This window comes from Danio rerio, chromosome 4, assembly GCF_052040795.2.
Source record: "Danio rerio strain M-AB ecotype USA chromosome 4, GRCz13ab, whole genome shotgun sequence".
Classification (NCBI taxonomy): domain Eukaryota; kingdom Metazoa; phylum Chordata; class Actinopteri; order Cypriniformes; family Danionidae; genus Danio; species Danio rerio.
The window spans coordinates 17,884,786-17,907,750 of NC_141024.2; the positions used below are offsets into that span (position 1 = coordinate 17,884,786).

Genomic DNA, 22,965 nt, shown 5'->3' on the forward strand with positions numbered 1-22,965 from the left:
GCAGTTTCCCATCTGCTGGTTAAGTTCAGAAGGTTTCTAGCTAAAAGCAAGCTTGCATTTTCCCCAGAGCGGGCCTACAGTAGCTCTCTGAGTGCATCTAAGGACACGGTTCCTGGACCCTACCCTGAAATTGAAGCTCCAAGCCCATTCAACTTATGTGTGCTATTGTCTTTTCAATGACCTTGTGGTCTAATTCAGTTGTTTTTTCCCATTTCCCAAACTCACCCACAGTAGTTTAAGTAGAAAAAGAATTAATGTAGGGCTGAAAAGCCATGTTTTCACTGCTAATGAATACAAGGCATCAGTTGGACTACAGGAACGGCTGGCGCATAAAGATTTGCAATAATAAATTATTAATCTGAGTATTTGAAAAGGAGCAGCATCTATTTAAAACACATGCAGCTTAGTTCTCTCTCTTTCTCTCTATTAGACAGGTGATCTGCAACATCTGGCAACTTTACAATGCAAGCTTAAACAATCATTGAGGAAAGAAATTCATTCAAAACACCATGTGTTCAGATATCATAATCAGACTCAGGTGTGTACTGGAACTGCTTTCTGTTGTTTTGATAGACAAATACGTAAGTGTCAAACTGCCAGTTCTGCAATCAAGCACAAGCTGTAACACTGACTAACAGATACAGCTGTCTGTTTTTTGAAAACAGACTTTATGATATGCTATCAAAAATCATACCAAATATTACATCTACAAAAAACAGACAGCCTGTACAATACAAAAATGGTGGTAACCTGGTACTTGTTACATTTTAAATAGGTTAATTTGAAATCTATTTCCAAATACTTTCATATCCCAAGTTGATCATCCACTGGTCCAACATATAGCCCCACCCAAAACTCAACTAAGTGTTTCCATTTGGCACCACTATATTAGCACAAAAATGGCATACCCCTAACCCACTTTCTGCAATCTAAATTAACCCTGACGGATCAAATCAATATATCCTGTTTACACAGACGGTGTTGCATCCCTAACGTTAAATGCATAACCAAAGCTAAATGGCATGTGTAAGTATTAGCAATTAAGAACTGTTATGCTGGAGAACAGTATCAGCTGATATCAGTTCTCTTCAAAGCTCTCCAGTCACTCTACTTACATCCCTACAAATGTATAGGAGGTAGCAGGCAACATCCATGCCCCTACATGCTCCCCTTCACCCTCTACCTCTAGATCGCTTCCTCGATCAGCAGTGGAAATTCACTGAGAGCTGATTTTGGCAAGAGTGTTGGCTCAGCTGCGAGCTTTAAGAACCCATGATGTCAGAGCCATATTTTCCTTGGAGAGTTTCTCATCAGCTGCATTGTTCCTGGAAATCATGGTCTGTTCTATGGGCAACAAAGAAGCTAACCCCATCCCGGTCCACCATGGTCCGGTTGAGCCCTCATCAGGCCCCTTCAGTCCTGAACCCATCATTTACTACACCACCAAACAACAGACGAGCAAAGAAAATAATCTGGTAACATGATCAATGGGTAGATTACCAAGGAATTGTGACCGTAAATTCTTCTGGTTTCCCGAAAGATGACCAGAAGCTGGTTTATTTTAAAGTCTTCTGAGAATGGAAATGTAAAGTTTCTGTTGACATGCTCAACAAAATGGGAAGGGGTAACATATCCAGTCCTTTTGGCATCCGTTGGGGAATATGGTGATGATACTGGTGATGTCATCCCTGTTGACCACAAGACCACTTTACAGCAGTGCCCCCTGATATGAGAAGTGAAGGAACTAAATGTTCCCATGAGATGCTTCCTGACAAAGTGCTTCGTTCATTGGTCCCACAGCTTAAATCTTTCAGTACATTTTCTCAGTCCCATTTTTTTTGCTGCATTATTTAAACACCACACAGCTCCAGTTCTGCTGAAGAATTAATGCTTTTCCTCGAAAGAGAAGCATCTACATGTGACTTTTAATTCAAACCGGCAATGAGTGGAATAGCTTTGAGTCAGCCACCATAATTGAACGTAACTTTATACCACACACACACACACACAAAATGTCATTCAGACCACGCTTTCTTCTCCATTACTGGGTATTTCAGCTGCCAATTTTGGAGTGGATATGTGATCTATCAAAGGCAGAGACTATGAGGTGAGAGATGGGGCGAGATGAGGCCATGGCAGAATTCAAGAAATTCAAACGTGATTTTGTTTAAAAGATGAAGAAAAAATAAAGCCAAAATTGTGATGTCATTACATATTCTATCTCACCTCTGGTAAATTCTATGCAAAGTATTTAGGACACAAATGGATTTCCATTGAAGTGCAATGATTAAGTTACAGGATGTTCACGTTTCCTTTTTTGAGGCAAAAGGATAGACTTGCAAATGAGCAATAAACTATCCCATCAATCTGTGCTCCCAAAGCACATACTACAAATGCAGAGAACCTCTGCAGTAGCATGAAACTGAATACAGTGTCAGGAAAAAAAAGTGGAAGTAAAATTTTGTACTTAGGGGTACAAGTCTATAGCTGTATTTCTGATGTTCCACAATAGAACCTTTAAAATAAAACGTTGCACTATAAATGATCTGAAAGTTATTTGGTAATATTTAAATTGTATTAACTAATGCAGTATCATTTTTAGCATTTTTAAATTATTACAGTAAAAACATAAACAATCCTTTTTATAACACAATGGCGATCAATGCTAAATACACTAGTCTAGCTGCTCCTTCCTATACCTTGATTTGCTCACCGAAGTCTTGTGTATTGTCCTCTGTCAAGTGACAGCATTTACATTTTAAAAGTCTGATTCATTTACAACATTGAACTGAATAATTTAATAAAGTTGTATTTTTTTGTAGCTCAGCAATAAATCAAAGATACAAAATTTACGTTAAATTCAAAATGACAATCTCTGTCAAAGGAATTCGCCCCAGCCAACACCCCATTATTCTCCTTCTCTTTTCAGATGGGATGGCGGGCTTAATCAAAGGTTACATTGGGCCAACTTTGGCCTGCATACCCTACTTTGGGCATCTGTGCATAGATGTACAAGTAAATTTTGCAGAAATAAATTGATAACTGATTAAGCATTGCAGTTTATTTAAGAAAATAACTAAACATTATCATTAACAGGGTTTTTTTCAGCTTTTCCATCATTATTCATCACTGAATGACTTAAAATAATTTAGCAAAACATTTTCTTGAGGTTTCCTCCGGGTGCTCCGGTTTCCCCTACAGTCCAAAGACATGCGGTACAGGTGAATTGGGTAGGCTAAATTGTCCGTTGTTTATGAGTGTGAATGAGTGTGTATGGATGTTTCCCAGTGATGGGTTGCAGCTGGAAGGGCATGCGGTGCATAAAACATGTGCTAGATAAGTTGGCGGTTCATTCTGCTGTGGCGACCCTGGATTAATAAAGGGACTAAGCTGAAAAGAAAATGAATGAATTTTCTTTAGATAAAAAAATCAATAACATACAGTAAAACATCACAATCACCAGTTTTTGATAATTTTGATAATTTGATAATTCAGTCTTGTTTACCCAATAAATCCCTGTGAAACCACTGTGACATTGCTAAGCAGTACATTAACAAAACAGTATCTATAGAGCTGTCTAGCTAACAAGTCAATTATGCTGAGGTTAAAGGTTCAACAACTTTGCCAAAAAAACTAAAGCTAGACCACAAATGAACAAGTGTTTTACCTTGGCAGCTACTAAGCCATGAAATATCTACGTATGTTAGCATGAAATTGCACCTCAGAACATTAGATTATGGTTGTAAGGGTAATCAAAGGTGAGAATATGTCGCTCTGAAGGGTGAGAGAAGTCAGAAAGTGAAGTGGCAACAGCGAAAGAGGTTACAATAATAGAGCGTCAAACTCTGAAGTTCAGTTGTGCTCTTGCTGGAACAACCATGTCTCCATAGACCAGTTGAGTCCTTCGGTAGAGGCTCTCTCACTCCAACACAAATACTCACTAAATAAAGGCTGAGTGTTCCAAGTAAAATCACTTCAGCTGAGTTCAATAACTATTATTCATGTCCCATTTCTTCTAGCCTGTGCAGCAACACCCTCTATGATATTAATAAGGAAAGCCCTTGTGTTTTCATAAGAACCTTGGAGAACAGTGCAAATACACTTCTGATTTCTTGTGAAGTACACTACAGGACTGTGACTGGAACAAACAGTGACAATTTAGATTTAATTTTAAATTACCATTGGCAATGAAAGGTAAAACTTGTGGTTTCATTAGATTCCATCTCGTCTGGTGCTGCAAGTTGCATACAACCTGAGAGTGCGTGCACTGTGACAGGTTTTTGCTCAGGTTCCATTTTAAATGTATGACTGGACAGTGTAAACATCTATGACAAACCTTTCAGATTGTTCTTGAAAGAATTAAAATGCTGCGAGAGACTGAATGCCACAAATACAAGCCCATGTTTCTAAATAGAGATCAAGGGGTACCTGTGGTAAAATTACATATTATTCCAGTCTGACCTACAAACAAAAAAAGGACAGGAAGATATTAGGTACAATGAGGAGGGGGCATCAAGGGAATTGGTGTTATCTGATAGATGATGAGGGCTCACAACAGGTATTCTGCCTTCTTTGAGGCCCGTGTAGCATTCTACAAAACCACAGTGGGTTCTCTCAGAAAAAAAAAACATTAAAAAATAATCTCTCAATATCTCCCCTGTGGAAGGTCATTCACCTATATGTCAAGGTGGATGACTTTTCTCCAAAGGAGAACCACAGACATCACCAATAACTCAAATAAAATTGAAAAGATCTAAACAGTCAACATCGTCACGCACTATAAAAGCACGAAATTGACTCGCACCACACATGCAAGTGCAAAGCTAGGTTCTGCAACCATCACAGCCGAAGATCATGGCATCTTCCTACATAATCATCTTTGCACTTGCACTTTTTGTTGAGCTGACTACTCGCTCAATGGCTTTGCCCAAATTTAAGATGGACGAAGAACATACGGACCAAGAAAGAATGGTTTCAGTAGCAGGAGAAGATGATATAAGTGAATTAGGACCTGGGCAGCTTCCCTTCAGAAGACACCCCATCATAGAGGGTAGATTGGTGGATGAAGATGGAACAAAACGAATCTTCATACTTGCGGTAAGTATTTGCATACACGTTTCTTGAGTTTTATTGCCTTTTTCCCAAACACAAGTGAGATTTTTATGTTTTTGTCAACCTCATACATTTACATGCACCTTAAAAATGTAATTTTAGTCAGATTCAAGTAATGATTGCTCCCGTACTGTGCCATTGTATCAATTTCGCCAGTGTGCTAAGACTTAAGAGACCTTTCCATGGATATCTAACTAAGCTTTTTCAATTCAAGACAGAGTCCTCACATTGCTACAATTATCAGTGTAGTAATGGAATAGTATAAGAGGACTATGGGAAGGACACAGTCACAAGAGGGGAAATGGAATCTATGGATAAAAGGACCCAGGGTGATATTGTGAAAATTGGCTAAGCAAGGCATGGGAAACTTTGTCGCAATTTGACATTTCTTCCATGTGGGGCTCCATGCACCGGCTCTGCTCCAGTAGTTTTGGAATAGTTATGGAGAGGGATCTTGAGGCTGCCCTTGGGCGTGTGTTGTTCAAATTAACTTAAACATCTCCAGGTGTACTTGCAGATTTTCAAACAGCAAGAATAGTGACTGTAGAGGGAGCAGTGTTTGGGGTTTAGCTTGTTCAACTGGATGTTCCAAGATCTCATGCACTGACAAAAAAAAAAATGTCTTTCCCTTTTCCGCCAGGACACAGGAATTAAAGGAGGGAGGGAGGGAAACCTCGCCTTTTCGAGAACCTTCTCTGAGCTGCTGCCACATGGGTTAGAGCATGCTCTGGATGGATTCAGCACGATGGATGAGCAACGTAACGTAGAAGATGTCATTCCAGTGGGCAGGCGGGACATCGACAGTAAGCAGGATTCATACATTATCTTCCTCTCCATTGATATTTTTTTTAAATTAATGCGCTCATGAAGTAGTCCTCCAGTTCAAATTTTTAAAAATATTTTTCAAATATTACAAAAATAAATCAATATTGTCAAAAGGAGCTTTTCAGCCAGAATTCATTGTTGCCTGCTAATTGCACACCATCAGAGGGTTTAATTTGAAACATCCTTAGTAGGCAATCTTTGTTTCACATTCCTTCATTTGGCCTACAGATTTACCTTTCTCCAAAGCTTTCCATCTCTGATGATTAAAACCTTAATAAGTCTCTAGGAGAATGTTATGTTTACAGGTAGGTGTGTTGGAGCAGGTTAGAAGCGAACTCTGTAAAAAACTCAGTCTTGATTTAGGTCTTGTCCACACAAACAGGGGTCATTTTTAAAGTTTTGGCTGTTTGTCCACGTGAAAACACAGTATCAGGTGACTGAAACTCTAACTTATTAAAAAATCAGTCCTGGGTAAAGTTTTTCAGAAATTCTGTGTGTGCTGTTTTCTCCTCTCTGATTGGCCAGCTTTATTCTAACCCCACATAGGGCATGAATGTTAATTCTAAAAATGGAGGAAAAGCTTATAATCATGTTTGGTTATCACCTAGTGCCTTATGATCAGTCTTTACATTACTACTGCGCCATTTTTGTGTCACAGTCTAAGCTGGATGTGATTGTCTGTCATCACTATGGTGATTGCATCAGTGTGAAGCTTCAGATGGCAGAATCTGCAAGCCTTTGATAGTGGATCATGGTGTATTTTTGCAGTTTCGTGTAGATAGAGATTGTTTTACAATGAAGGTGGGGGGAAAAACTGTTTATAAAAATACATGTTTACATGAGAAATTCTGCCCATCCAAGTGTCAGGATACTTGGGTAGGCTTTGAAAGTGGAAGATGAATAAACAAAATGCCTTTTTTTTTACTCTTCCTCTTTACAGTGCTGAGGTGCATGGTAGGGAGAGTATACAGGCCCTGCTGGCAAGCTTGAAAATGGAGCAGCTGACAAATTATCTACATGATGTTCCCAGCCATCCCTTGATCTTGCAAGACACTCCAAATATAAACATGACGAGCAGAAATGTATGATTTAAGAAATACTGAAATAAAGTTTATTAAAACCTGCAGAGTACAATTCGTGTTTAAGGAGGACAAAGAAATACATCATAAAAGGTACACCAATATCACTCTGCCTGCGTTTCTTTGCCAACTTCAATGATGTACATCACACACGCACGCACACACAATTATCTGTAGAAAAGCTCTCAGTGATGTTCATGTGATCTAAATTGCATTAAAAGGGAGAGTAAAATCATTTGATGTTTTGCTCCAAAAAAAAAAAAAAAAAAAGGTTTTAAACAACCTGTTTAAATTTCAGTTGATCTATCCCTTTAAATGCATTTAAACTACAAATAAATAAAATGCAACAATGGTCCCAAAACGGAGCATCGTCAATAAGAGACAGGTGAGTGAATTACAATCTGAAAAAGCCAGTCAGTTTGCCCTGACCAGCAATGAGCTTCTTGCTGACAGCTTTATTGTTCCTTTTCCCCGGGCCTCCAGTGGCTGCCTTGGCAGGGGGCCTTTTCTGAGGGGGCTGGTTCTCCTCTCTTCCCTGCTCAGTGCACTCTCTATTGGCGAGCTTTCTCTTCAAGGTCCCGGTTGCTCTTCTGAGCGGTTCTGGCTGGGTTGACTTCCCACCTGTTTGGTTCCAGGCATTTCCACTATGTTCCCCCAGAGCGGATTGGCCAGGACCTTCACACCTTAAGTTTGTGGCCTCTGGGTCCAGATCCACACAAAAAAACAGAAAGGGGGGACAAAAAGAAAAACAGTGGATTTTGAGAAGGTAATACAATGAACAGAAATTAAAATGAAAGAAGGGAGGGCTGAGGGCGGAAGGGTAGAAAAGGTTATGATGAAATTGCTGACGTTAGTCTGCACTTTAACAGGCGGTGTGTTTATTTTACAGCAGTGAAACTGAACATTTGTCATGTAACCTGGTGGAGCAAAGCCTGCGTTCCCACAAAAACGAGTAGGGGGGAGAGGAGCGTGTGCTCTTTGGGTTTTTACAACAGATGTGGGGGCGGCCAGGTTTTATGGGATGGGGAATCGTTTAAAAGGTTGATCTTAAGTACCAGTCCCCAAGCAGGGACTGGGCAGGGATCGAGGCCCGGGCTGTTGAGGTGGACCTGGGCATCTTTCCGACCGTGTGGCGTCAGAAAAGGGGAGCACTTCTGCATGTGCGTCCGCAGCAAACAGACCAAGCATGAAGGTTATTCAGTACACTAAGAACTGAGCCCCCTCGTTTAAGAAAAGAAAGAAAGAAATTACTTGAACACATATTTTGGTTGCAGGAGGTGGAACATTCTAGTGAACCCTTGATTGGGCTTTTTTTCATTATTGTTTTTTTATGGGGTGAGTGATCAATATTATGGCTATAGATTCTTAGAGCATTTTAGCAGCTAAAACTGTCAAATTTAAAATCTGTGTTCTTAAAAACGTCCACACATCATCATCAAAAACAGCAACAACAACAAAACAACAGCTATTTATAGTGATTGCATGAACTTAGCAAAGACACTACCTTTGAATCTATTGTCCATCCCATTGTCACTCTCAGAGCTGGCTTTTTTGGGTGCAGGGTGCACACAGGTGGGAATTTGGCTAGTGCTGGGAAACTCCAGCACCCGGTTGAGGGGCAGCTCCTCTTCCTTGTATGTACATGCAAACTGAGAACGAATTGTTGGCCGCACAACCTAAAGAGAGAATAAATAAGTGGCTTATGAGACAAATGTGAGGAAATTAAACAAGAATAAAATGTTGAAGTGATTTTCTTGTGAACAATAGCTGCACAGAAAAAAAACAAAAAAAAACATTTCCAAAACATTCTTAGGCCTTGTTTTCATTTGGATTAACTCTGCATTTTCAGTGATCAAATCAAAAGTGGTCAGCTGAGATGCATTATGGTTTTCCACAGATCTTAACATGCATCTGTGACCACTTGCATTTGCATTGTTAAGATCCTTGTAAAGTGATGAAATGCATTTTCGACTACCTCTGGAAGTGGTCAAAATTGAGAAGCTTAAAATATTTTTTATAGATTCTATCCACCTGTAATTAACAGTGCTGGCTTGTGGTCTGACTGATGAAAACAAATATAAATGCCATGTGAAAACAGGCCCTCGTAATGCTCTTAGGTCATCCTTATTGTTACGGACTGCTGATACAACATGGGAGAAAATGACCACATCTAAAATCTTATAAGCACAAATAAGAACAAATATTGCGGTCCAGAAGCCGGCGTGAGAAGCATGAAATAAGGAAATGGTAGCTTGCACAGGCGTAGTGAACTTCTAAGGTCTCAAGGGTCCCAGAGAAGCGCTGATCCACCTCTTTCAGGGCCTTTGATCCATCCCTGCTAAGGATTATCAGGATTCAAGGCTCTCTCCCTTCAGGCTAGTCGGCCGCAGTAGGAGTGTGGAATTCAGCAAAGTAAAAAATACTGCAGGCATAATTGGGTGGGACTGCAAAGCATAGAGAAAAGGGGGGGGTGGGTGTATGTTGGTGGGGGATCAAAGCGCGAGTGCCGCTTTTCAAAGCACTTTCTCAAAAGAGCACCTAAAACAACAGTATCGCTCAGACTGGGTGCTTTCGTATGGGAGGCTTATATGGTACGTTGGGCAGCGCTGACTGCAGGCCAACAGTGAGCCCAAGAAAAACTGCGACAGGCTGGGTCCAACAGCAGCTCGCTCTGATATGAACGTCATCATTAAGCCTTCAATAAAATGAGGGGTGTGTCTGCGTGCTTGTGAAGCAAACAATTAAATGACACACAGTTGAATAACACCTGTCCCTGGACAAATCCTGCGAGTCAGCTGACACAGCACTACATAACCAATGTTGTATTACACAATACAACCCTAAATTGAGTTAACACTAAATCAAAGTGGTCAGCTGAGAATTTTACAGTCGATTGTAAGGTGTATGAATGAATTGAAGAGACGAGAGACCCATGATTTTGTTAGACTGTTCTGACATAGTCTAAGCAAAACTAAAAAGTTCATAAACATTCATACAAATACCATTCTTGTTAGTGTAGAGTATGCATTTCAAACACATTTAATCCTTAAAGATTAGAGAAGAACTTTGTGTATATTGGCTATATGTAGTCTTTACCATTTTTTTCTTTACATTAGTACCTAAAGTTGAGAGAATAACCTTTAATTTTAAGGGAACATGTTTGGCATCAAAATAAGGAAAGGCTGAATACAAGTGGGTGCAAGGTCAAGGTTGGATTGGATGGAAGCTGAAAACAGTAAAGTACTGAAATGGCCAGTCCTGAACTAAGCTGGGTTGAAAATCTCTGGAAAATCCTTCAGAACAAAAGTTGTGACAGAGTTGGCTCCACTGTATATTAACGGAAAGTAAATTTTTGTGGATGTACTTTTATTGTTTTTCAAAACATTCCAATAACATCTGCATTTAGGTCAGTGGTTCTTAATTCCGGTGCTTGGGACTCCCTGCCCTGCACATTTTGTATGTCTTCCTTACTTAAGACAACAGATTATCAGTTAGTTAACAAGAGAGATCCATGGACTGAACCTTGCGTGTCAAATAAGAACATGAAGGGAACATGTTTGTCATCAAATTAAGGAAAGGCTGAATCCAAGTGGGTGCAGGGTCAAGGTTGGATTTTTTGTAGTAGGAGTGGGGAGTCGATGCAAATGTTTATTAAAATCTCCCTCAGCAACATGCAGTTTCTTCCCTGCATTTATTGTCCAATCAGCCAGCAATGTTCATGCTGGACAATGAGCCACACAATACTGCAAAATGGAAGCTAAAAACAGTAATGAAATGGCCAGTCCAGAGTCCTGAACTAAACATGATTGAAAATCTTTAAAAAAAATTCTTAGGAACAAAGTTGTTACTTGGCTTAACTGTATATTATCTAAAAGTTAATTTTTGTGCATGTACTTTTATTTTTTCCAAAAACATCCTGTTTACACCTGCATGTAGGTCACTGTTCTCAATTCCGGTCCTCGGGACTCCCCTACCTGTACATTTGGTATGTCTTCCTTACTTAAGACACCTGATTCAGATCTTCAGCTAATTACCAAAAAAAAAAAAAACATGAACTGATCCTTGTGTGTCAAATAAGAGACATACAAAATGTGCAGGGTGGGGGGGCCCGAAGACCAGAATTGAGAACTTGAGTTGGGCTAACTCAATACAAGTTATAATATCAGAGGTCTGTTTTGAGCACATTATCAATGAACATTTACAGACAAATATATCCTAACATGTTGTAAACATGTACCTCCGTCTTTTAATATGTATAATAGCGGCCCTCAGAGTACTGGTGCTAGTGTGGGGTTCATTAGGAGTTCGTTAAACCTTTCAGCATAACTCTACTTTATATAATCTCTCTCTACTGCTGGAGGAAGTTCTTGTGCCAATCGATGTCAGTTTGTGATGAAACTATTGGAGTATGACTGGATAAAGTCATTCTGCAGACAACAGGAAACAATAACCTTTCAAGTTTCCCTTGCTAGCTGAGTAACGCCACTGATATGGCATGTTCAAAGTGAAATTGATGCAGAAAGCTTCCGCCCGTCCAGTTCAGGAAGCGGTGAGCTGCCTGGGGACCATTACTGCTCACTAACACAGGAAGGCGGCCAGAAAGTGGAGGTCTAAAGAGACATCTGCTATTGCAATCAAATAAAGAAGCCTTTTAACAAAATGCACCCAGCATACATGTTTACAGAGAGCTCACCATTTCTCGTTGGTGAAGATGCCCAGGTCCAAAAAAAAAAAAAAAAAAAGGAAGAAATGTAAACGCCATTTATCACCACATTTAAAACGTATTAGCAATCCAGAGACTAGTTAAAGTTCATTTTAGAAACAAGCTTCATGACAGGCATCATTTAGTTGCCATTCAAGCAGTTGTTTCATATTAAGGGATTTATTCCTTTCAAGAATTTTATGAGAAAAATAGTAAAATAAATCCTTACAAGGCCAAAAAACAATCCTAAATTTTAAGCACATGCTAATGTAATCTTCCAAGACCAGCGAGGCATTTTAAATGTTTACTGGAGAAGATGTGTATTAGTGTGATAGCATGCATCACTGCCAGAGGTTATTGGATAGAGTTTGGAGTGTGCTGTACTACACCAAATTTCACACTCAGTGGCTGTTTTAACATATAACAGGAAAACCTGCTGCACAAGCACTATGCATAAAAACAGCTGTATAAATGTGCACATTACAAAACAAGGGAAGCAGATGATATAGCTCGTGAATGTGCATTACTTGCTGTCCGTTTTAAAAATCAAGTGTCACATTCAATTTTTGTTTGACTGCTATTTGAGACCGGGGTCTCTGCTTACAACCCTGATGATTCTTTACCTTGGACTTGATATGTTCTTGTTGGCTCAAGACGCGGTTCCGTAAACTCTTTGGAGAAGATCCCGTGGGGGCTTCTGGAGATCTATAGGCACAAAGTAGAAAGAGAACAAGCTGAATAACCCAAGATTAAAAGAAGGCGTTGACATGCAAACAAAAACAAATGTCTGCAATAGACAGTTGTTTTACTTAACACGTATGCACAAATCAACTTTTTTTGTTAAACCTGTCAAAGATAAGTTAACTGAGAAAATCTGAATGGACTTTTGTCCTATGATAACATTTTGACAACTGGCAAGTCATAAATATTTAAAATAAGCAAATACACTCGAATGTTTTGCCACACTTGTCATAGGTGACCGAATTGCAAAAACAGACAGGAAAATAGATGCATATTCCTTACAAACTGTTTTTATTTGAAACTTTATAGTAGTAAGAATTCTTTTTTTGTGCGTGCAAACATAAATATTTCTAAAACACAAAAACAAAATGAGAACAAATTTATACATATTTAGCATTTAGTTGTAATTTTATTCGCCAAAAATTATGCACAAATTTAAAAAAATGTCTAGTTTCTCAATTACCAACTGTGTTTCTAAATATGTAATGCATTTTATGTAATAGTAGCGTAACTCACTTATAAAGAGCAAGTAGGCAAGCTCCAGTGCTGCCATTAATAGCTGCATGATCTTCAGAGAGCAGTTCTGCCTTGTTCCTGCAGGGCAGAGCTAATGCCTCCTCATCCAAAAGAGCCATCAAAACCTTCACCGTCTCTCGTCCTCCATAGGCGGTGGCATGGTTAATAGCATACGCTTTGGGCTATAAAGTAAACATCTCATGTCTTACTAATAATAAGCATGGTAAATGTATTTGGCGAAATTCAGAAAACAAAATCCAATATGATTTACCCTTGCTGGACTGATTCCTGTGCCAACTGTTGACTGAGTGTGCATGGCATGTATTTGACCGATTCTTTCCTTGAGACTTTTGGTTGACTCCTCAGCTGCAAGGTACACTGGATCTCCAGCACTGCGACCTTTTACCAGAGCAGCTCTAATACTAGATACCAGTTTGCATCCAGCCTCTCTAATTGCGACAAGAAAATGCAAAGAGTTAGCAAAAAACACATTTATAACTTTCACATTTATATGCAGGTAGACCTAGAAGTGATTGCATGAAGTATTGACCTCATTCTTTCACGTAAGAGTGAACCCAGACGTTGGAACCTAATTTTCTCCAGACTTTCGAAATCATTCACTTCCGTTGAATTTTGATTGGGGCTGATTGGTGTAGTAAACTGGTATTTTTCTTATTATTTTTATTTATAGTCATAAACACTTAGTTTGACTGTTTACTGCCGTTTGTTATTCATAGAAATGTACCCATAAGCAAACCAATTTCTAAGTGGAAGTGCTAAAAAACAAACAAATGTAGCGATTAAATTTAATACACATCACAAAATTCCCCTTATTTATTTTTTTAATAGCAGACCAATAGATTCCATTCCAATTCCGTGACTTATGTGTTATTACATAATTACTAGACGTAGTGATATTTAAAAACTGAAAATTAAATCCCAGAGATCATTGTTCATGTTCAGAACACAAATTAGGATATTTTAGATGATAGCCGAGAGCTCGTTCATGAACACTGCTCACTGTTAGATAATATTCTTATTGAACCACTGAAGGCATATATTTTTTAAAGGATGTTTTTTGTATTTTTCTAGACTTTGAATGAGTTGGGACGATAGCCATCTTTGGAGGATGAAGGAGCTCTCTGATTTCATCAAAAATATCTTATTTTGTTTTCCAAATATGATTAAAGACCTCAGGAGTTTGAAACGACATGATGGGGAGTAATTAATAACATTTTCATTTTTGGGGCAAACTAATGCTTTAAAGTCTAGCTTTCAAAACAACGATTCACATACACATATCATTATTAAGCCAGTTATAATCTACAGTCGATCAATTTGTAGTCATTGTTTCATTCCAAACCCATGAGATTATTTTTCATGTTCAGAACATAAATTAGGATATTTTCGATGATATCCGAGGGCTCATTTATAAACACTGTACACTGCTTGATAGTATTCTGATTGAACAACTGAAGGCATACGTTTTTGTTATTTTTTAAAGGATGCTTTTCGTATTTTTCTAGACTTTGAATAAGGTGGGACGATTGCCGCCTTTGGAGGATGAGGGAGCTCTCAGATTTCATCCAACACATCTTATTTTGTACTCCAAATACGAACAAAGGCCTTAGGAATTTGGAAAAAACATGATGGTGAGTAATTAATAAAAACATTTTAATTTCAGGGAAAACAAATCCTTTAAGTCTGGCTTTAAAAACAATGATTCACTCACAAATGTATATCATTTGTAAGCCAGTTTTATTATACAGTAGATCAACTTTAGTCATCTTTTCAGCAGTAACTAAAACAATATTTTCATGTTTATGACTTTTGGAATCTGATTTAATACTGGTTATTTGTAGGAAAGGTATACCCGAATGCATTGGTTGCAGAAAAACAACTTTGCGTTATTCAAATCCAATGTGACCACTCGATAACTCATGTAAAAATGTGGTCTAGGAGGCTCCAAGAGATTTTCCTGCCAGACCAACACTATTGCTGTACTCCACCTCACTTTATGTGTGAATATATGAAGAGATTAATAAATGTAAACATTTGGGCCTGAAGCAGGAAAGAGGCCGCCCTGAATCCCTGACCTTGCTTTTGTGCAAGGGAATTACAGTAACAGAATCATCTGGGAAAACAGATGTTAGCTGTACGAGAGACCCCGATTTCCCCGTACGGACTGTTTGTGTGTGGTAATACAGTACTCCATAAGGTGCTGGGAGGTGGGGAGCTGCACAGGCAGGGCAGCAGGCCGATGAAAGACCCCTTTTGGCTCAGTGTTCGCACTCTCTCATCAGAGTAAAGACAAGACGTGGTGGTGAACAGGACCACATGCAGCAGGTTCAAGGCACTTCCTTCAAAAATGAAGTTGATGCACATGATGCACTGCAGAAAATAACTCTGAATGGCTCAATCATCCATTCAACTCAGCTTTATGTGTTGTGCTGCCAAACATCTCCGAGATTTGCGTGAACGTTTTGAAGTACACGCTATCACAGCAAAATCTCATGATTATGACGTTTGATCAGGGTTATCAAACTCACGAGGGACAGGTCATCGTTTGCTGTTTGGTACAATGCACTTTGATGTTACTCAGATAAACATGCCTGAGCAATTCAGGCTATTTCATTAATAACAGTGCGGACGTCATTGAAGATTGCTCTGGAGAGGCGATCAGTGCATCAATAGATGACAGAAGGGATCCGTTTTTAAGATCCACAAAAACAGATTAAAGTAGTACGTTTTCTTTGAATGAAGTAAGGTGATGTAAAATCTGTAGTAAAAAACATTGTTTCTCATACACACATCTGGGGTAACGCACTAATGAAAGTGGAGATGCAATGAAGTCATGTCTGTCCTTGCTATAGATTCAAAGAAATTGAGTATGTTACTCATGCTCGAGCTGTAATCAGGCCTTAAAAGTTAGGCCTGACAGGGCCAGAGCCTGACAGTACATTTTTATTGAGAGCTTTTTAAAAGCCCAAACCCATTTACAGCCGGTCTTAAAATGTTGTACATTTCAAAAACAAAATTTTAGGCCTTAGTCTTAAATTCACTGAAATCTTGTCTTGTAAGTCTTAAACCACTTTAAACAGGTCTTAATTTTGCTTTGTTTATGTAAAGCTACCTAATCGATCCAACACACATCCAATCACCGACAATACATCACAGTAAAACTTTTGGAAAACTCTATTTATAACTAATATTATAACAGTCTGTTGTGCATACATTTATTTTTTAAAGAGTTTGTTTTAGTTATGTTGAATAACTGGGTCTGCTTGTTTTGACTCATTATTTGAAATATGTGGCTCGGAAATAACTAATTAGAATTATTTTTTTGAGGGGGCAAGTACTTTTAAGTCCTGATTAACTTTTAAGGCTTGAAAAGTTTTGCGAGAAAAGATTGAGGCTTTTAAAAAGCTCTCAATCAAAATGGCCTGTCAGGCTCTGGCCCTGTCAGGCCAAACTTTTAAGGCCTGATTACAGCTCTAGCATGAGTAACATACTCAATTTCTGTGAATCTATAGCAAGGACAGTTATGAATTCATTGCATCTCCCATTTCATAAGTGCGTTACCCCAGATGGGTGTAGAGAAACAATGTTTTTTACTACAGATTTTGCAGATACCCTAAATTCAGTGAATGCTTTCAAACTCTCAAGATACATTATTATAGCAAAGTTTGTGATACTGTCATAGACTGTAAATATCACACAACCTTACTTTAGCCTACAATTCAGTTGTAGATATTTGTCTTCAGACATACAGAATTCCAATAACAGTAAAATAAGGAATTAAAAGCTTACCTTGGATTAGGGGTTTCTCCTAAGATGTCTTGACACTGGTCAACAAAATTGAGAAATTCCGATAAACCCTTTACATGCTTCCTTAAAGGGTGGGACTCAGGGGGGGCGTAACCCTTTCCTCCCAGCTGTATGGCTCTGACAAATGATGTTACTGTCTAAATACATAAAAAAAAATCATTAGCAATCACATTAAATGTCTACTTTAACAAAAAAAGTGTGCATGTATATAAATAGAATTCTAATAATTCACCAGGAAAAGAGATGAGGCGCTGTCGCAGGCGGCATGTCTGAGATCAGTGAAGGCGATGTGGCCCAGCGAGCGATTGGGATTGTCCAGAGTGTATGTGAGGGCGAGATCATTCTTTGAATTCACCAGAAGGCCCAAATAAGAACAAAAAACCCTCCTGACAACTCTCTGTATCTGGAAAATTGAATAACAATTTAGCGGGATAATTGGGATTGTACTTAAAAACATATGTTAATCTAAAGGGTAAATGGTTTGTTTTTAATAGGAATGTTTCATACTCTTCCGATCGGCAATACTGATGAGTCAGTTAGCTGACTTGGACTCATGTCGTATGGTAGGACAGGCTTTTTCCAGAACCCCTTAAGCCTAAACAGGCCAAGCTCATAAACTTCATCACCCCCAGTATAACAGTGGCAAAGCCCAGGGTCTACTCGCACATAAATCACAGCCCAGCAGAGCAGCTGTGAACAGAACTGGGCAAGAGTAGCCGTAGTTTCAACACACTATACAAAGTGCTTTTAAAACATCCCGTTCTCGTTTCGTGATTCTGAATGAGACGATATTCATAAGAGGCACATCTCACTGAGTGAAATTAAACAGGAAACAAAAGGTAAAAGCAAGCCAGGAAAAGAAAACTAGAGTAACAACTCAGCATGAATAAAAAGTGCCAGATTTAATTAATCCTTTGTGTTTTGTATCCAAGACAATCTCGTGACAAATTATAATGTATTTGCAATTTAATTTGTACAATCTACTCTTAAGTCCAGTGGCATAAGTACAATAGTAACCAATACGGTCGTTGGGTTATATTCAACCCATAATCAATTTGAAACAACCAATAATTTTTAGAGCATACAAAAAATATAGATTACCTGCTAATTCAAAAACAAATTAAGTTTTATTAAAGTTATTGAATGATTTTTAATATAACAATCCTTCAAAAATATTGGATATAGCCTATTCTTGTAGGCCTTTTGTGATGTTCATTTATAAACATTCTTATCTTTATGTTTGTAAAACTACAATGTTCTGTTTAGGCTATACTGCTTTATACTATAATAGGCTATACTGCTAGAGTATAGTTAGAGGAATCACTTCCTGCCCTCCATCTGAATTTCGTGTGTCTGAATTTCGATGTCAATGACGTCATGTGAAAACAACCCATACCATGGAAGACATTGGCTGTTTTCCCCCCTCAGTATATATTCATTTGGGTTCAACAGAAGAAAGAAACTGGTTTGGAACAAGCGAGTATGAGTAAATGACAGAATTTGACATTTTGGGTGAACTGTCCCTTATTTTCAATCTTCTGCTAATAAATTCAACACTTACTTGTGGACTACAGTCTGCAGCCTTGCAGGATGGAGTTGCAGGACATACTGGTTGACTTGGTTTCTCTGAACTTTCATTTTCTCCAAAGAGAAATTGAAACATTTGCATCTAGATATTGAATGAGAATACAACACAGATTACACATCTTTAGGAAAGACGACTGTTAGAACAACTAAACGTGAGGCCCATTGGCAGCACTCACTGTGGTTAGGGGCTCCTCGGGGTCCTCATTTAACCGAAGCTCCTTGAACATACTGAAGACGTCAATCAGGTCCACAGTATTGGTGCGCTTCAAAAAGCAGTCGTACTCTTTTCGGATGAGGTCATAGCTCTGTGGAAGAGGTATATCTTTGTGGGATAACTGGAGCTTATCCAGAAGGAAGTACTTCCAGACAGCCAAGACTTCACTTAAGGCAACGCCAAAGTCCCCACGTTCCTGTCAGTAAAAGAGCAAACACAGGGACGAGGACATTACGCACAACCACTCCAAAGAAAATGTACAGATACGGAACAAAATGTACCTTCCAAATTTGTGTGAAATGATTTGGTTTTCCTATCGCAGAAGTTCAGGAAAGTGGAGTTTAAAAAGCCACAAAGTGGATATACAAAACAGTCAGTCCGAAAAATGGTTATACATATATTTTTTCAATTACAATTTGTGTTAGTCAGCGTTATTTTATGGACTGTTCCACCGAGAATAAGTCACTCTGCAAATTTCACATAATCAAATAAAATATTAAATAATAATAATAAAAAAAGAATAATTTCCATGTTTGATGTTCATGTAAAACCACAAAGTTCAAAATTCTAGGGCTTGGTAAGATCTTGTTTTTGAAAAATGTTAATAATGCTACAATTATTTGATCAAAAAAGAGGAGTCAAAACTGTGATTTCCTAAAAGAAATTATGTAAACGTCTGCAAGGAAATTTAAGTTAATATATGTATATATGTATATATATATATATATATATATATATATATATATATATATATATATATATATATATATATATATATATATATATATATATATATATATATATATATATATATATATATATTTTTTTTTTTTTTTAATGTCTAAATAACTATTTACAAAAACTAGAATAAAGAAATTATTTTACTGTAGCCAAAATCACAGATTAAAATGAAATTTCCTTCTGTCTTTAAATATTGTTTTCTAGTGCAAATGTCTAAGAATTCTTAAATCAAGATTTTACAATTATACAAAATCTTGATTTCAGTGAAATGAATCAAAATGATACAAGCAAGAAAAATGCCTCCCAAAAGGCTTATGAAAGCCACATTTAATAAACTGTATTTTAAGCCACACTTACCAGTTTTTGTTTGTTTGTTTTAGTTTAATCACTAACTATTTTTTTTTATTGAATGGAAGTAATTATGTATTACTTGTATTGGGGAAAACATACTATTTTTACAGTGCATGGAATAATAAGGTCCATGACTTCAAATTTAATTATTCTGCTCTGATTAAAGCTCTTTTAAGGCCTCAAATTGTGGAAGAGGTAAATTAAGATCAGGAGGAAACCGAGAGGGGTCTGGATGCAAACCTGGTGCAGATGCAATCTGAGCTGCATGCAATGCTTTTTAATGGCCTCACCTAACCCCACCCCGTACTAGGCATAAGACGATAACCAGTTTCAAGGTTTACTGCAGTTTGGAAAAGTTAAGGTTTTAATACCGGTAAAATGTGCTGTTATACTGTTCCCAATGTATATGTCATGTTTTTTAAATGTATTTTAGGTGTTAAAATAAAATTCTGAGAGAAATCTGTTTTTGAAATTAATTTAGATAGCAGAAGTAGATGATTTATTTAAACTATTTAGCTTGACATTTCTATTGTTGCAAAATTTTATAAATGTTTCTTAAAATATAATAAATTGTGTATAATGGAAAAAAAAAGTTTTGTTTTGTTTTACGAGACATAAAAAAAAAACACATTTTAGAGCAGTAATCACAATACTGTGGTACTGTGAAACCATGGTATTTTTATTCAAGTTTATCATACCGCCAGAAACTTATACTGGCCCATGCCTACCCCTTAACCCTCACAGAGACTTCACTAGCTCCATTGAGTGCAATGTGTCTGACATTACATCGCTGAGAGATGCAATCTCAGCTTGCATCATAAAGGCTGCATCCGGATATGATTGAGGAAACCTGTAAAATGTTAACTCAAGTTATGTCCAAGCTCAATTAGCAGCAAGCAATAGGCATACTCCAGTCTTCAGTGTCACGTGATCTTCCAGAAACTATTGTAATGTGCAAATCTGATGCACAAGAAGAAAAAAAAAACATCTTTGAAACCGTCTTGACAACCATCTTGAAAATAGTTGCTGTTTATTAAAAAATAAGTTATTTTTTCAATAATTTCTTTGAAATCATTTTTTTAAATTTTACTGTCCTCAAAAGGTAATGTATACCACTGATCTACATAAAACACTCATTTACAGACCTCAAAAACAAGTGTTTTGCTATACATTTTAAAATAATATATTTTTTTTAAAATAACTTTCTTTAACTGCTGGTAATCGATCTAACAGTGCAACATTACCTGCTTGTTTACTCCAGCTATAGCAAGTTGTAGGACCATCAGCATCCCATCTGCCCCTTGGATAGTGGTTCTCTCAGAGTCTAACACCCTGTGGCACTCTCTCCTGAAGACCCTGGCCATCGTTCTCATTCTTTCCTCCATAACCACCAACATTCAATCTTTGCAAAACGTACAAGAGGGCCAGAAAAATGGATCAGATCAGCACTGAAATGATTATGAGCAGACAGCAGAACATACATGCAAGCCCAGCCAGCATCACCTAGCTTTCCAACTCCACCACTGAGCTAGAACAGAAAGTCCAAAGACATAAAGCAAATCACAATAATAGTCAGGAACAAGAGGAGCCCCTTTACACTTTATTAGGAACAGAGCCTTCAATCCTCCTAGGTCAACTTACCAAAACTGATATTTAGACGCGTCCTAGGTCTCTAATGTGAACCATATGGGGAAAACAAAAAGACGCCAGTAGATGTTAGTTATTATAAACTGGTCCGCTGCCTGTAGATTTAAATCCACATGCCAGTACGCCTAGACCAATCACAGGGGGAGTTGCGTTGGCCCCGCCCCTCCAAACGGGAAGTCATAAACACAACACAACAGTCCTGTTTTCTTTCAAATCTAAATCGTTATTCGTGTCGATTGTTGACAAGAAAAGAAATAAAACTCATGTGGTGATGTTGGGGAACACGAGAACACTTTTTATATGAGTGTAGGTCATTTCCCCATGACTGTAAATCCGATTATGTGATTTCAGTTCCTGCAGAGAAATAAATAAACGCTCTTAACGTTAGTTGTAAAAGACTAAACTATTATTCTGTGCATTATATATTTGTTTATAACGTCGGTGTGTATTTAAAGCATATATAGTATACTCACTAACAGGAAAAGGGTACTTGGCATCTATAAATGCTGTATATTTTTTGTGATTTAACACATCTCCGAAAATACAAAATGCATACAACTCCATAAGTCCCACACTGGATGTTAATAACAAAAAAATGTCTTTGTTTTTTCAATAAAATTAAAAGCTGATCTTTTTTCTATGCGCTAACGTCACGATGACGACACTAACCTGGAAGTAAACACGCGCGATCACGTGACCAGAAAGCGCGCTGAGAACAAGCAGCTCGTGTGTGTTTTCATGCTGCAGAGATCACTCCGCCAGACTGCCTTCTGAGTTCGTACATGTGTAAAAGTTATTGCAGGTTTGTCATATTTATCTTTAATACATATTTACATGCGCGAGCTATTCGTGGGCTTGAGTCGTTGCACGTTAGCCAGCTGTCTGCATTCTGAAAGAAATATACTATAGTAAAATGAAAGGATGTGTGCAAAGAAATCTAAAGTGTTATAACTTATATGTAACGCATTATAACGGTAACATGATGTGTATGTTTGCTTATAACCCTTTAACTGCCTCAAGAAATTTCAATTTTTTGATCGCATTTATTAACTCCTAAGTAAATTAACACACTCAATGAATGTTTGAGAACCTCTGCCTCTAGATATGTCGGTATATGGTAAAAGATCTGAAATTAATACATACACTATGAAAAAATGAGAATATATTAAGTATATATAGGACCAATTTATTTAAAAATATGATCAAAATAAAACATTTGAATACTAAATCATCTTTATTTATTGAAGTATGCCATAAACATATTTCAGATTCTCATCTAACATGTTTTCTTGTGTTTTTTTACAATAAAACCAAGTGTATTAGAGCAACAGAATTATGTTTGTTTATTTTTTAGTTTTTTTGTAAACCAACAATGCTGTGTGTGTAAACATTAACAGTCATTATTTAAAACTGTCAAAACATGGTCATCCATTTGGTAGAGCAGGCAGTCGAATGGATCATTCTTATTGAAATAAATAATTTAAAAAGTGTTGAATGAAGGAAACAAAACTATTCATAACTGTGACAAACTATAACAACACATTAGAATAATATTTTACAAATTAGTTTTTCTCCTTATAAAATGCATATTTACTTTGTCGTACGTTTTCCTAATTTCCTTT

At 37.6% G+C, this 22,965-nt stretch overlaps 3 protein-coding genes across 5 annotated transcripts in view; 2 read left to right on the forward strand and 1 right to left on the reverse strand.

The window, feature by feature from the left end:
* The window catches only part of nup37 (nucleoporin 37), a gene marked incomplete at its 5' end in the record, with an annotated part of 42,730 nt that overhangs the window by 4,003 nt on the left and 15,762 nt on the right, over nt 1–22,965 (forward strand). The window contains 1 exon segment of the mRNA NM_001002619.1: nt 14,502–14,627.
* pmch (pro-melanin-concentrating hormone) lies at nt 4,816–7,025 on the forward strand. The gene is given in 3 exon segments (NM_001202542.1): nt 4,816–5,097; nt 5,753–5,915; nt 6,878–7,025. Coding segments are annotated over 3 exon segments (456 nt in total). The 5' UTR covers nt 4,816–4,854; the 3' UTR covers nt 6,928–7,025.
* Nucleotides 7,026–21,430, reverse strand: parpbp (PARP1 binding protein). Of its 3 annotated transcripts, none has more exons than NM_001040380.2 (11): nt 21,338–21,430; nt 20,941–21,098; nt 18,567–18,800; nt 18,365–18,472; nt 17,036–17,206; nt 16,786–16,940; nt 13,247–13,424; nt 12,976–13,157; nt 12,342–12,423; nt 8,521–8,692; nt 7,026–7,715 (listed from the first exon to the last, which is right to left on the reverse strand). In NM_001040380.2, the coding sequence occupies exons 2-11, from the start codon at nt 21,091–21,093 to the stop codon at nt 7,411–7,413; spliced, it is 1,740 nt and encodes a 579-aa protein (NP_001035470.2). In that variant the 5' UTR covers nt 21,094–21,098; nt 21,338–21,430; the 3' UTR covers nt 7,026–7,410. The 3 variants fall into 3 exon arrangements, with proteins under 3 accessions (NP_001035470.2, XP_087103677.1, XP_087103678.1); XM_087247551.1 differs by having other exon boundaries at nt 20,941–21,112; nt 21,338–21,423; XM_087247552.1 differs by having other exon boundaries at nt 20,941–21,224; nt 21,338–21,423.